The sequence below is a fragment of the Gopherus flavomarginatus genome, chromosome 4, assembly GCF_025201925.1.
Source record: "Gopherus flavomarginatus isolate rGopFla2 chromosome 4, rGopFla2.mat.asm, whole genome shotgun sequence".
NCBI classification, from domain to species: Eukaryota; Metazoa; Chordata; order Testudines; family Testudinidae; genus Gopherus; species Gopherus flavomarginatus.
Genome location: NC_066620.1, coordinates 206,482,955 through 206,496,944, shown reverse-complemented (window position 1 = coordinate 206,496,944; position 13,990 = coordinate 206,482,955). Strand labels below are relative to the sequence as shown.

General features: G+C 45.6%; 1 protein-coding gene across 5 annotated transcripts in view; it reads left to right on the top strand.

Moving 5' to 3' along the window:
- PKHD1 (PKHD1 ciliary IPT domain containing fibrocystin/polyductin) overlaps positions 1 to 13,990 on the top strand; it is a 382,755-nt gene that overhangs the window by 23,324 nt on the left and 345,441 nt on the right. For all 5 annotated transcript variants that reach the window (XM_050948683.1, XM_050948684.1, XM_050948682.1 and 2 more), the window contains exons 9-15: positions 310 to 374; positions 4,343 to 4,382; positions 6,612 to 6,682; positions 9,378 to 9,479; positions 10,681 to 10,776; positions 11,812 to 11,953; positions 12,822 to 12,936. In XM_050948683.1, the coding sequence (XP_050804640.1) occupies positions 310 to 374; positions 4,343 to 4,382; positions 6,612 to 6,682; positions 9,378 to 9,479; positions 10,681 to 10,776; positions 11,812 to 11,953; positions 12,822 to 12,936 (631 nt within the window). The remainder of the gene's footprint in view (positions 1 to 309; positions 375 to 4,342; positions 4,383 to 6,611; positions 6,683 to 9,377; positions 9,480 to 10,680; positions 10,777 to 11,811; positions 11,954 to 12,821; positions 12,937 to 13,990) is intronic.

The following is a 13,990-nucleotide window of genomic DNA, read 5'->3' as shown; positions in this document are numbered from 1 at the left end:
GCTTGAGCCTGAATTTGAACCCTGGGCTTACTTTGCAGTGTAGATATGCCCAGAAAGGTCAGCCCAGTAGCTAGTCTGCATCATAGCAACCTCAGGACTGTAACTCTTCCTATGCATTGTCTCCAGTGACCCGGTCTTGTGAGATGCTGTTTCCCTCACCTCCTATTTAAGCTGAGGGTCCAAGCAGCCTTCCAGTATCAAGCCCTGGAGCTGAGGACAACCTGTATTTTGTTTGGAATGGTAATGCTGTGTTTTCCTTGCATTCTCTTTCCTTTCTAAAGGCAGCACAATTTCTCTGTCTCTTTACAGCTATCCCATTCAGATGGATCATGGAACAGGGACCTTACAGTGCCGTGTAGAAGGCAGCTATATCGGTCAGTGGAAAGACAACATGTACACCTATAATTCTGGTCTCTGCATCGAAAGGTGTCTTAATTATTGAAATACCCGGAGGGTGTATAGCCATCCCATCGGAAACCCAAGGTTGGGAGTGAGTCCCTTGAACGTTTCTGACCATGGTCTTATTATTGTAACCTAATGACTTATTTATTGTAAATATTTCCCTCCCTCACCCATTTTTTGACCTTCACTTTTCTTTACATGTGTCAGAGTAGCAGCCGTAGCTTCAATGTGTGTAATGACTCAGCCATTCCCAGTCTCTATTCAAGCCTAAGTTGATGGTATCTACTTCTTGTTGGAGTCTGTTTTTTGAAGCTTTTCCTTTGCAAAATTGCCACCTTTAGGTCTGTTACTGAGTGACCAGAGAGGTTGAAGTGTTCTCCTACTGATTTTTGAATATTATGCTTCCTGATGTCAGATTTGTGTCCATTTATTCTTTTGCGTAAAACTGTCCGGTTTGGCCAATGTACATGGCAGAGGGGCATTGCTGGTACATGATGGCATATATCACATTGGTAGGCTTGAATAGAGACTGGGAATGGCTGAGCCATTATGCAAATTGAATCTATTTCCCCATGTTAAGTATCCTCACACCTTCTTGTCAAAATGTCTGAAATGGGCCATCCTGATTATCACTACGAAAGTTTTTTTTCTCCTGATGACAATAGCTCATCTTAAGTAATTAGCCTCTTAGGCTGGTCTACACTACGCGTTTAAACCGATTTTAGCAGCGTTAAACCGATATAATGCTGTACCCGTCCACACTACGAGGCCCTTTATATCGATATAAAGGGCTTTTTAAATTGGTTTCTGTACTCCTCCCCGACGAGAGGCGTAGCACTAAAATCAATATTACCATATCGGATTAGGGTTAGTGTGGCCGCAAATCGACGGTGTTGGCCTCCGGGCGGTATCCCACAGTGCACCACTGTGACCACTCTGGACAGCAATCTGAACTCGGATGCAGTGGCCAGGTAAACAGGAAAAGCCCGCGAAATTTTGATTTTCATTTCCTGTTTGCCCAGCGTGGAGCTCTGATCAGCATGGGTGGCAATGCAGTCCCAAATCCAAAAAGAGCTCCAGCATGGACCGTACGGGAGATACTGGACCTGATCGCTGCATGGGGAAACAAATTTGTTCTATCAAAGCTCCGTTACAGAAGACGAAATGCCAAAGCTTTTGAAAAAAAAAATCTCCAGGCTACACAGTGCTGCGTGACAAGCGTAACGGGAAGCCAGAGACTCAAATGGACGGTCATGGAGGGAGGGAGAGGGTACTGAGGACTCCCACAGTCCCCAGCTATCCGACAGTCCCCAGCAGTCTCTGAAAAGTATTTGCATTCTTGGCTGAGCTCCCAATGCCTGTAGGTTCAAACACATTGTCCGGCGTGGTTCAAGGAATAGCTAATCAATTTACTCCATCCCCCCTACGTGAAAGAAAAGGGAAAGAAATTGTTTCTTGACTTCTTTCAATGTCACCCTATGTCTACTGAATGCTGCTGGTAGACGCGATGCTGCAGCAGTGAAGAGCAGCATCCACTCCTCTCCCCTGCCCAGTGGCAGACAGTGCAGTAGGACTGGTAGCCGTCCTTGTTATCAACCTGTTAGTGCTCCTGGCTGGCTTCAGGTGAGGTTGGCCAGGGGCACCTGGGTGAAAATAGGAATGATTCTCGGTCATTCCCAGTAGATGGTACAGAATGGCTGGTAACTGTCCTCATCATAGCCATGGGGGGCTGAGCTCCATCAGCCCCCTCCCTTTCCTGTGTAAAGAAAAGATTCTGTCCTGCCTGGACTGTTATAGCAGCAGCATGCTGGGCTCCTCTCCCCGGCACCGCTTAGTGTCCTGCCTGGACTGTCATAGCACCGGGAGGCTGCCTCCCCCTATTTTATCTTACTAACAAGTCACTGTTTCTTATTCCTGCATTCTTTATAACTTCATGACACAAATGGGGGGGACACTGCCACGGTAGCCCAGGAAGGTTGGGGGAGGAGGGAAGCAACTGGTGGGGTTGTTGCAGGGGCACCCTCCGTGAATGGCATGTAGCTCATCATTTCTGCAGGATCTGACACGGAGCAGCTGTGCTCTCTTATACACTGCTTCTCTAGTACACTTGCCCCATATTCTAGGCAGGACTGACTCTATTTTTAGAAACCATAAAGGAGGGATTGACTCGGGGAGTCATTCCCATTTTTGCCTTTGCGCCCCCGGCCGATCTCAGCCAGGGGCACCCATGATAGCAGCAGACAGTACAGAAGGACAGATAACCATCATCTCATTGCCAATTTACACCGGCCACAGACAGCACAGAATGACAGATAACCATCTCTGCTATCATGCAAAAGCAAATGAATGCTGCTGTGTAGTGCTGGAGTATCGCCTCTGTCCGCGGCATCCAGTACACATACGGTGACTGTTTTAAAAAAAAAAAAAAAAAAAAAAAAAAAGCTGAACGGGCTCCATGGTTGCCGTGCTATGGCATCTGCCAGGGCAATCCAGGGAAAAAGGGTGCGAAATAATTGTCTGTCGTTTCTTTCCCGGAGGAAGGAATGAGTGACGACATTTACCGAGAACCACCCGCGACAATGATTTTTGCCCCATCAGCCACTGGGATCTCAACCCAGAATTCTAAGGGGCGAGGGAGACTGCGGGAACTATGGGATAGCTACGGAATAGCTACCCACAGTACAACGCTCTGGAAATTGACGCTAGCCTCGGACCATGGATGCACACCGCCGAATTAATGTGCTTAGTGTGGCCGTGTGCACTCGACTTTATACAATCTGTTTTATAAAACTGGTTTATGTAAAATCGGAATAATCCCGTAATGTAGACATACCCTTAGAGTTGGTAGGGCAACTCCTACCTTTTCATGTATCTCCTCACTATATGTTCCATTCTGTGTATCCGATGAAGTGGGCTGCAGCCCACGAAAACTTATGCTCAAATACATTTGTTAGTCTCTAAGGTGCCACATGTGCTTCTGTTCTTTACGTGACAACTCTCCACCTCGTATCTAAGTGGAAGTGCACAACAATGAGTTGTCCCTAGCTATATACTTTTACAGCCCTTTCCCTGGAGTAGCTGAGTTTTGGTGGTGTTTGTGGGCTCAGTATGTCACTTACTCATTGTTTCACATCACCGTGTTACTAGGCCTGTGAGGGTGCCCCTTCTGCTATGCTTGTCATCTGAGTTGTAGGCCTTTGATATAGGCCATTCCCAGGAGAAAATTGGTGGGACAGCTGCCTCACATGATTGCCAGTGTCTAAGGGTTTGCCCTGGTGGAAGACCAGAGTTATTTAGGTCTGGTGGCTAAGGCACTGCACTGGGATTCTGGAGACCTGGCTCAGCTAGGAGGCTGTGGGCAGTCACTTTTAGGTGACATTTTCAAAAGTGCCTAAGTCTTGTTTTCAAAAGTGACTTAGGAGCTGACATCCCACTGACTTTAAGTGAGACTTAAACTTCCTCAGAGCCTTAGTCATGTTTGAAAACAGGACTTAGGGGCTTTTGAGAAGGTTACTCTGAAGCTTTCTGTGTGCTTTATTTCCCCTGGCTCTGTTCTGTATGTTTAGATTGTAAAATGCAACAGCGACTGGCTTAACGGGGCCCTGATCTCAGTTGGGTCTCTAGGTGCTTCCATAATAATAATGTGGCAGGCTCCCGTGTCAGCTGGACACTGTGCAATATAGTTTTGGTGTGACTGCTCCAATGGGTTCTTTGGGGTATAGTTCTCAGGTTTCTGTGTTCTCGTAGCAGTACTAGTTGATGTGCTTTGTCCTCTCGCTGTAAATCAGAGCAGCTCCCCTGAAGTGTGTGGAGATACACTGGGGTAAAGTCAGTGAAGAAAGGGAAATCAGACCCATAGTGTTGATCCTAGTCTGGTGTGCTTTTTCTACGGACTCCTCCACGTTCCTGCATTATCTGTGTCTGTTTTCTCTTCCAACAGGTTCGCAGAACGTTAGCTTTTCAGTGTTTAACAAAGGAAAGTGAGTAACAGGAATGCTGCCCCGTTCATCTGTGGTTTCCTATGGCAGCACGGCTGCATTTCTGGGTCCAGAAAGAGTACCTGGATACATTTTATAGAACTTGCTTCTACATACCTAGCCCTGGCCCTTTACTGTCTCAATGGGATGAACTGATCATCAGATCTGAGGATGGCAATAAGAAGAAAGTTCCCCCGAGAGAATATTGAAAGGATCAGGGGGGTCTCCTTGCCATTGTTTAAGTGCAAGAACAGGGGTATCCATTAGATACAGATGGGCATAATCCCCTATCACCAATCTTCTACACAGGCAGTGTGGCTGAGTGACTTGTGAATGTTAGGGGTGGGGAAAGAGGGCAGAGTTGGTTCTGATCCAAATGCAGTATCAGAAGGAGTGTATAACAGCTGATGCTTGGTGAGATTTCTATGAGGGTTTTGCTTTAGACAGCATAAGAGCCTTGCTCCCAATGGAGGGATAGCTCAGTGGTTTGAGCATTGGCCTGTTAAGCCGAGGGCCGTGAGCTCTATGCTTGAGACAGCCATTTAGGGATCTGGGGCAAAAATCTCTCAGGGACTGTACTTGGTCCTCCTGTGAAGGCAGGGGACTAGACTCAACAACCTTTCAAGGTCCCTTCCAGTTCTATGAGATAGGTATATCTCCATATTTTAAAAAAAACGGCTTGATTATCATTGTCCTTGCTCATGAATCAGTTGTTACTTTGGATAAAACTGCCAGCCACGGATCTCTGCGCGTTGGTGGTAGAAATCAAGGTATGCATTGTGGCGACTTCCTTATTAACTGCTGGGTTCAACTTCTGATTCTGTGACAGATTTGTTCAGTGAGCAGGTGTAATGCTGACAGACCCTGGTCATGAGCACCTGGGACCTCTGGAGCTTAATGCATGAGTCTCTACTGCTTGAGCTAAAAGACATCTCTCTCCTAGCCAAGGCTGTAGCAGATTTATCAGTCTATAGCTTGTCTGGCTGCCACTAGAGGAGGACAGAGCACCACACCAAGCAGGCATGGGTTACATGTGGGCTAGTTATTTCATCTCTCTGCACCCATTTTCTCTACCTCATCATGGTGTTGAGACTTAATGCTTATGAAGGGCCAGATTGCCCCCACAACTCCAACAGGATGTGCAGGGAGCGTTGTCCAGGGTCGAAGGTGCTTCACACACCCCCTGCATAGGCTAGGGACAATATCTGCAATTTCCTTTTCCTTGCATGTGTCTCCAAGACTGCAAGCTGTCCCACAAGGAGTGGGGACAAGGTGCATCATGACCCTTACACCCCCACATACAAACTGTGGCCAGGGGAATATGCTTGTCTATTCAAAAGCATGATACAATCTGTGTATACCCGACTGGTCCAATGTGTGATAGGTCTCCTCACACCATGCCCAAGTCACTGAGGAAATGAGTCTGTACCAGGTGTTAACTCTGGAATCTAGCTTTTTAGCTCAACCTGTAGAGACTCATGTGGTCAGTGCTGGAGGTAGTTGGTTCAATCCCTGATGTTGGCCAGTATGGTTTGCTATCCATTCTGCACTTACTGGAACTCTGGGAGACACCCATTGGGTATGGTGTCTCCATCCATATGCCAGTGGTTAAATGCTACCATCTGACCCACAATACACTCAGGTTAGAGCTGGTTGGAAAACCGAGATTTTTCCCTCTGAGTTTTCTGTTGGAGAAATCACCAAAAATTTTTGACTGCAAAATGTTGGGTTTGGGGAACGTTATTTTTTTTTTTTGACTTGGAATGTCACATTTCATTTTTTGTACTCCAAAAACATTTCAATTTTCCTTTTTTGGATTTTAAGACCCCCTCCTTCCCTTCTCTCCCTTCTTTTACTTTTCTACCCTTTTCGACAGAAAGAAAAGGGAAAAGGCAAAGTATCTGAAAGTGGGGAAAACCCCCTTTTTTGCCATTATTCACCTGCAGAAAATAGGAAAACTGTAAGAAAGTGTGAGACAACAGATTTTGATTTCAACAAAACTGTATTTGATAATGGCAAAATTTTTCATTTGAAGAATTTCAACCAGCTCGAATTCAGATGCTTGAATGAATGATGCTATATATGGGTGAAAAGTAGCATTTGCTATCCTAGAATAACTGTTTTCCTGTGTTTTATTCTGAGATGTCCCATTCAGCTTCCCTGGTACTATGGAGAGATCTACCCTCAGCTCAAATTCCACGGAGTTTCACAGGCCTTTCTCTCATGTTGCAGGTCAATGGTACACAAGGATGCTTGGCTCATCAGTGCCAAACAGGAGGTTTTCTTGTATCAGACATTCTCAGGTGCTGTACATTGCTGCCCCAATGACTGCTCTGTCCTATGACAAGTCAAAAGAGGCTTTTATTCTTCCCAGTGTTATTGTACCTTTGATCCTTGTGTGCATTTCCCTTCGGATTCAGTGGGAGTTGCTCTCATGTAGACAGAGAGCACAAAAAGGACCTCAGGATGAGATACAAAATCTAGCCCTCTATCTTTCTATGAGCTAAGGTTTGGGGGTACCCAGATTTCCTGTCTCTTCCTGCTTTCATTGCATGCTGAACTGAACTCCCTGCAAGATGGGCCTTATCAATCAGGTTATGTCTATACTGCAGGAAAACACCCGTGGCTGGGCTGATTCAGCATGCAGGCTCGCAGGACTCAGGCTGCAGGGCTATGAAATTGCAGCATAGACATTGGGGCTCGGGCTTGTGGGGTTTCAGAACCCAGGCTCCAGCCTGAGCCCAAACTGCTATTTTTAGTATGCTAGCACAAGCAGCGCTAGCAGTCTCTCTGCCTGCTCTGGGAGCCCCCTCATGTAGATGTACCCTTTGTCTCTAGCTTTGTGGGTGGCTCTGAAATCTCTAAAGGGGATTGAGCAGGAAAACCCTAACAGGAGAATCAGCAGGTGTGGAGATGGGGTGATGATCAAGTGACCCAACTATTTCTCCTGCCAGACCTACACTAGGCGCCTGACCCTGCTCAGCCCCCTCAAATCCTACCGAAGTTGGTGGGAGTGGAGGTCTCCGACATGCAGGGGGGTTTGGATAGGACGAATCAGCTGAAAATTACTTCCTGCCTATCCTCTAGCTGATTGTATTGTATCTCTTGAGTTTCAGTGTAAGAAAGCATTCTGGGCAAAGATATATCACAGACTACTGTAGTATTGTCTTGTACTGAGTAAGCGTTGTATTGTAAAACACATGGGCATGAAGTTTCCAGCTCTCTAGAAAGTATAAAATTAAATTCTCAGTAGCTGCTGTCATGGTTAAGTAATGTCAATGATCTTCAGAAAGAATCTGGGTCTAAAACTCAAAAGTATAACCACAGATCTAAGTTTCATGAACCATAAAGCACTTGGCTTTGATTGCTATCATAGATAGGACAAGGCTAGAAAAGACCATTTGGCTTATCCAGTCTGAACAGGTTTCAGGGCTGCCTGCTATATCTTTCCCACTAAGGCTTGATCTAACCATTGATTGTAAGTATTGTAACTCATGGACTGGTGATTTGTGACGTGCACACGTACAAAGGACTCGGTTTAAAGGATTTAGAGGGATCCCTTGACTGCTGAAAGATTAATATGGCACTTAAATGGATGGATTAGAAAAATTTTAGGCTTGAGAAAGCTAAGGTCATCTCTCCAAATAGCCCATTTTAAGGATTACGAAAGTGTGATTCAGTGTTTAGAACTGCAGTTGTCCCATCTAACTACAGTACCTGTGTATGCGTGAGAGATGAGGAATGCTAAACAGCCATGCTGATATCTAGTGGAAAAATAGCCAGATTGTCCATGCAAACAGAGATTAGAGGTCAAATCTGAGCATTCACAACTTCCATTTATCTCACTGGCAATTGCCAGAGGCTCCGCATCTTTCAGGATTTGGCCCTAAACACTAAGGATTAACAACATCATATTCAAACTGTTTGAAAGTTCAATTAGAGAGCCAAAGTGGATGAGGCACTATCTCTTATTGGACCCGCTTCAGATGGTGAAAGAGATAAGCTTTCAAGCTGACACAGACCTCTTCTTCAAGTCTGGGCTCACTCACCTTGTCTCTCTCTCATATCCTGGGACCAACAAGACTACAACAACACTGCTGACAGAAAGTTCACAACAGTCAAATCAGTGGGTTAAATTAGGAGGCCAGCCTGACAGTCTAAAACAGTGGTTCTCAACCAGGGGTACTTGTAGCCCTGGGGTCAGGGCCAGCTCCAGGCACCAGCTTAGCAAGCAGGTGCTTGGGGCGGCAGGTCCAGCTATTCAGCGGCAATTCGGTGGAGGGTCCCTCACTCCCGGTCAGAGCGAAGGACCTCCCGCTGAATTGTCGCAGATAGCGATCGCGGCTTTTTCTTTCTCTTTCTTTCTTTTCTGGCTGCTTGGGGCGGCAAAACCCCTGGAGCTGGCCCTGGCTGGGGGTATGCAGAGGTCTTCCAGGGGTACATCAAGTCATCTGGATATTCCTCCCCCCATAAAAAGCACTAGCAAAGTGAGTACAATGTAAAATTTCATACAGATAAAATGAGAAAGTAATAATTTGTCAGTAACACTGACACTTTTTTGTATTTTTGTCTGATTTTGTAAGCAAGTAGTTTAAGTGAGGTGAAACTTGGGGGTGCGCAAGACAAATCAGACTCCTGAAAGGGGTACAGTAGTCTGGAAAGTTGAGAACTACTGGTCAAAAATAGTTTAATTTCACCTGCTTCTGGCTTCCTCAGGATGTGAATTATACCAGCTTGTCAGAGTTATCATATCCCTCCTTAAATTGTCCTTTAGCTGAGCTATATCTCTAGGATCAAATTAATCCTTGCTGTAATTGCACTGGTTTCCTGAATGAATTCAGGCTAGGGATGACTTTGGGCCAGTTAGTTTCTCAGACCTGCTCCCCCTGAGATCAGGACAAATGTTGCTTTTTTTAACGGAAGCAGGAGTGGGATGGGCCTTTCCTAATGCATGTTAGCTAGGTCCATTCTCTGAGTCTCCTTTTCCTTCCTCTATAGATATAGCATCTGTGTTTCCTGTCTCGGGAAGCCTAGGAGGAGGAAGTGACCTCACGATTACAGGAGACTTCTTTGACCAGCCTGTGCAGGTCACAGTTGCAGGTAACAATGTAGAAATCAGTTTTGGATACTACAGTGACAGAATGAAAACCACAGACCAAATTCATAGAATAATATGTAAGCAGAGTCAGGATGAGCTCTACCCTGACATCTGGGGGAAAGAATTTCAGAGAGTGTATTTGCATAGGCACACCTACCCCATCCCAGGCTGCCGAGCTATGGGACTGCCTTGTGACAGAAATGACTCAACCTCAGTTGGGTGGTACTTGCTAGACAAGGGACATGGGTTCCAAAAACCAGTGAATTGAGAGAGGCTGGGGACAGGTATCTGTGCCTGGTGGTGCAGTCTCCTTGTGGAGCCAGAAGCACCAGTTCCACCCACTCCTCTCTCCACTGTGGCATGTCAGAGTTGATTTTTTAGTCCCTTAAGACTCTAGATACAGGTTACTGAGCTGAACTCACTTTGGGCTAATGGTGCACTAGCACTGGGGCCCCCCTACTATGAGCTGAGATCACTAAGAGTTAAAATCACTAAAGAGCTGGAATTACTGAGCTGAGAGCACTGAGTACTGTGCTAACTAGTGGGGGAGCCAGATGTCAGGGTAGAGCTCATCCTGACTCTGCTTACAGACTTCTTTGACCAGCCTGTGCAGGTCTCAGTTGCATGTAACAAGGTAGAAATCAGTTTTGGATACTACAGTGACAGAATGAAGACCACAGACCAAATTCATAGAATCATAGAATATCAAGGTTGGAAGGGACCTCAGAAGGTCATCTAGTCCAACCCCTGCTCAAAGCAGGATCAACACCAACTAAATCAACCAATTAAATTCTGCCTTGGGTTACACCCATGCCACCATATTGAATCTCAGTTGGACATGTGTTCAGAGGAGCCAGCTCCCTTATGGCCTAATAATCTAATAGCACTTGCTCAAGCAAGTCCTACTGAAGTTGAGTCAAAGTCAGTAGGACCACATGTACAGGTAAGTACCATGGTAGTGGCCATAAGAACCATGGTGCTTGCCGTATGAGAGGCCCTCACTGTTGTGAATTCACATGAATAATTGGCTACAGATATACAGCCCGTTTGGTGTGATGTTGCCCTTGTTTGAAGGTGATGCAGTGCAGCTTTGCTAATCTCTTTCAGAATCAAAGGGGGCTCATCCCTTAAACAGTTTAGGCCTGGATTTATGTTCTTCAGTCTCATTCTGCATATACCTACTTCTCCTTTTCCCACTGTCAGGTGTTCCCTGTGAAATCAAGCACTGTTCTCCCCGGAAGATTAGCTGCATCACTGGACCCATTGCTGAGATCAGAAGACTTGCTGCACCCCAAGCAGGTACAGTATTTCTAAGAGCAAAGGCCCTGCTTGCAAACTTCTTTTCTGCCATTTGGAAATGGGGTAGAGCAGGGGTAGGCAACCTATGGCATGTGTGCTGAAGGCAGCATGTGAGCTGGTTTTCAATGACACCCACACTGCCCAGGTCCTGGCCACTGGCCCGGGGGACCCTGCATTTAAATTTAGTTTTAAATGAAGTTTCTCAAACATTTAAAAAACCTTATTTACTTTACATACAACAATAGTTTAGTTATATATTATAGACTTATAGAAAGAGACCTTCTAAAAACATTAAAATGTATTACTAGCACACAAAGCCTTAAATTAGAGTGAATAAATGAAGACTAGGCATATCACTTCTGAAAGGTTGCCGACCCCTGGGGTAGAGACTTCATTCTGTGTTTAGTGGTGGGATGGATAAAAATGGGGCTATCCAAAACCTACTGATGTCACTTGTCACATCACATGGGTTTTCAATCACAGGGTAGCCTCTCTTGGGTTTGCCAACCAAACTTCCCAGTTTGTTTGGGATTTCTGAGGAATATCTGAACCTAGGAACTCTGGACTAACCCGATGGCACTCCTCAGTTTTTCCCCTGATACCCATGAGTTTGCCCCTCCTGAAAGGTCTCCTTTATTTCCAGTCTATTTTCCAGGGGTCTTTTGTTTTCTGATCCCTTTTGGAGTCCCTGAGAATTCTCCCAATTATTTTTCCTTTTGCTTCAATGTACTGACCATTGCACCTTGGCTGGGAGTGCTGGAGGCACTACACTTTGAAGACCTTTGGTACTTTTCTTTATTTGCTGGAGGGGACTCTATAGATCAAGGTGTCGTCGCTCTAGTGTTCCTAGCCTGGAACTAATGTTGATCCCATTAATAGGTCCCAAAATATCTCTTCTCAGAGATTATTATCCAGCAACCCATAGACTGTGGCCTGCAGCATTTCCATTGTTTTGCTATTAATTCTCTCATGTGCTGTGGACTTTCCATTAGCCATGCTGACTAGATTCGTGATATTTTTTTTTTAATTTCCCAGGAAACAGAGGGCTTCTCTTTGAAGTCTGGGATGATGCAGCAGGCACTGATCTCGCTGAAACAGCCCCTGGATATAGATGGCAGATTGTTCCTAATGCCAGCTCTCCAGAAAGATTTCTCTCTCAAGCACAGCAGTCATTCAGGTATTCAGTGGTCTCAAAAGGAGACGAAAACTTGCTATGCACCTTTAGCCGCGAAAGAAGTAGCAATAGCACATACCAGTCCTTTTAAACAAGCTTTACTGCACAGCTCTGAGGCTTCCAATCAAATCTTTGCTCAGTACTAGAGTTTTTAGGTCCCCTTGAAATTCAAAAAATGCAGTGACCTATTTTATCCTATATTTTTCATCTTCACTGAATTGTCCTGCTTGGAGAACCTGGGACAGAGTGGTGTAGGAGGAGTTTCTTGGTTTTGCCCATGACTAGAGACAGAAGTGATGAAATACCTCAAAGGAGAGTGCTCATGAGATAGAACTGGCTCAGCCAGAAGCAGAAAGTATTGCATCTGGAGAGCAGCTCTGTGTGCCAAAAGGTTGGAATAGGCATGTTGGGCCAGATTTACTCCCCCAGAGGAGCTAGCCCTTAGAATTTTGGGGTGCACAAGATCTGACCCTTTTGAGTTTCATCCATTGAGAGCTGTGTTTTGTTTTGCAGAAATGCTCAAACATTTTCACCTTTCTGACATTTTCACGTGCCTCTCCTTTGAACTTGTGTAGGTTTCCAGTATAAACGCTGTTTCCTGCTCAGCAGTGGGGATGATTCTACTTTAAAAAAAAACCTAGTCTATTTTCCCTTTTTTCTTGGAAATATTTGTGTAATGTCATAATTTTTTTCCCTGTGAAAACAGGTCAGATTTTGAGTCCCTAAAAACTGGTAAAAGCTCTTGAATTTGAATAAATTTGCATGTTGTTACAAATATTTCCCTCTTACTGTTAATAAATGGGAGAAACCAGCTGTTTGTCTGGGATTTCGCACTGCTTTTGTATGACATGGATATTTTTCTGCTGCCTAGCTCACGACTACGTGGATTCTTTGTGGCACCACAGACAAATAATTACACCTTCTGGATTCAGGCAGATGGCAGAGCTTCCTTGCACCTAAGCCTGTCAGAAGACCCAGGAAGAAAGGTATTTCATTAGGGCAGCAAAAATTGGAAGTGCAGGGTATGGAAGAGTTGCATTTACAGTTATCAAGCACTGGGATTTCCTTTTCTGCAAGTCGGATTGCTTGGGCCTGATTCTTCAGCTGTTGTGTTGATTTTTTTAATGGTGTTGTCTTAACGTGGTGAAGCTACACAGATCGGCAACAGTGCTGCGTAAGCAGGCTCTGCAACCCCGAGTGGTGGGGGAGATGACTAAAAAGGAGAAGCTGGAATTTCTTGTGCCGGTTGGCTTGAAAGGTGGCAGATGTCCCACTCCTCCTTCCTGGTGCCTGCTCCCCTCTGATATGGAGGATGGGATTGTGATTTGAGAAGGGTTATTGGATAGCGCATGTGCTGCTGTAGGGACCGGGCGGGCCAAGAGGCTGAGCTCCAGGAGGTGGATGGACGGGCCTAGGAGGCAGCCTGCATGTGTGGCTAGTATAACTGTTCACAGCACATGAAAATCAGACAGAGCTCAAAAGAATTGGAGACTGCGGGACTGATGCTGGGGCCACTGGGGTTGTTGTTTGCTGATAAAGGGGACTGTTTCTGATTTGTTTGTCATTGATAGCTGTGCTGGATTGATTCCTGGGAGAATTTCTGCCTCCCCAAGGTGAGGGGTAGGAGTTTGGAGCTAACTCCCTGCAAGAGGTGCCTCCATCACATACCCCAGCATAACAAAGCAGGAACTTAGGCCCTTGATTGTCCAGCTTTCCAGACGCGCTCTCCTTGCTGTAGATTTTCTCTCCCTCTTGCGGAAAATGGGATGCCCATTGAAAGGTGGTGTTATGTGGATGGGTGGTACATGATCTCCTTGTTCTAACTTCAGCAGCAACTTGGGGTCCTTGTCCCATGCCAGAGAATGGTGGTTCAGTGACTACTAGAATGTGTCTGACAGGAGGTGGATGGATTGTTTGGTTGGCGTGTGACCACATCACTAAAAATGCAGTCACAGCTGGCACCATTGTTGGCATCAATCTCGAGAGGCCGAGGACTGAATGGGCCTTAGAGACTCAATTATCCTTTCCACCCCAGAAGCA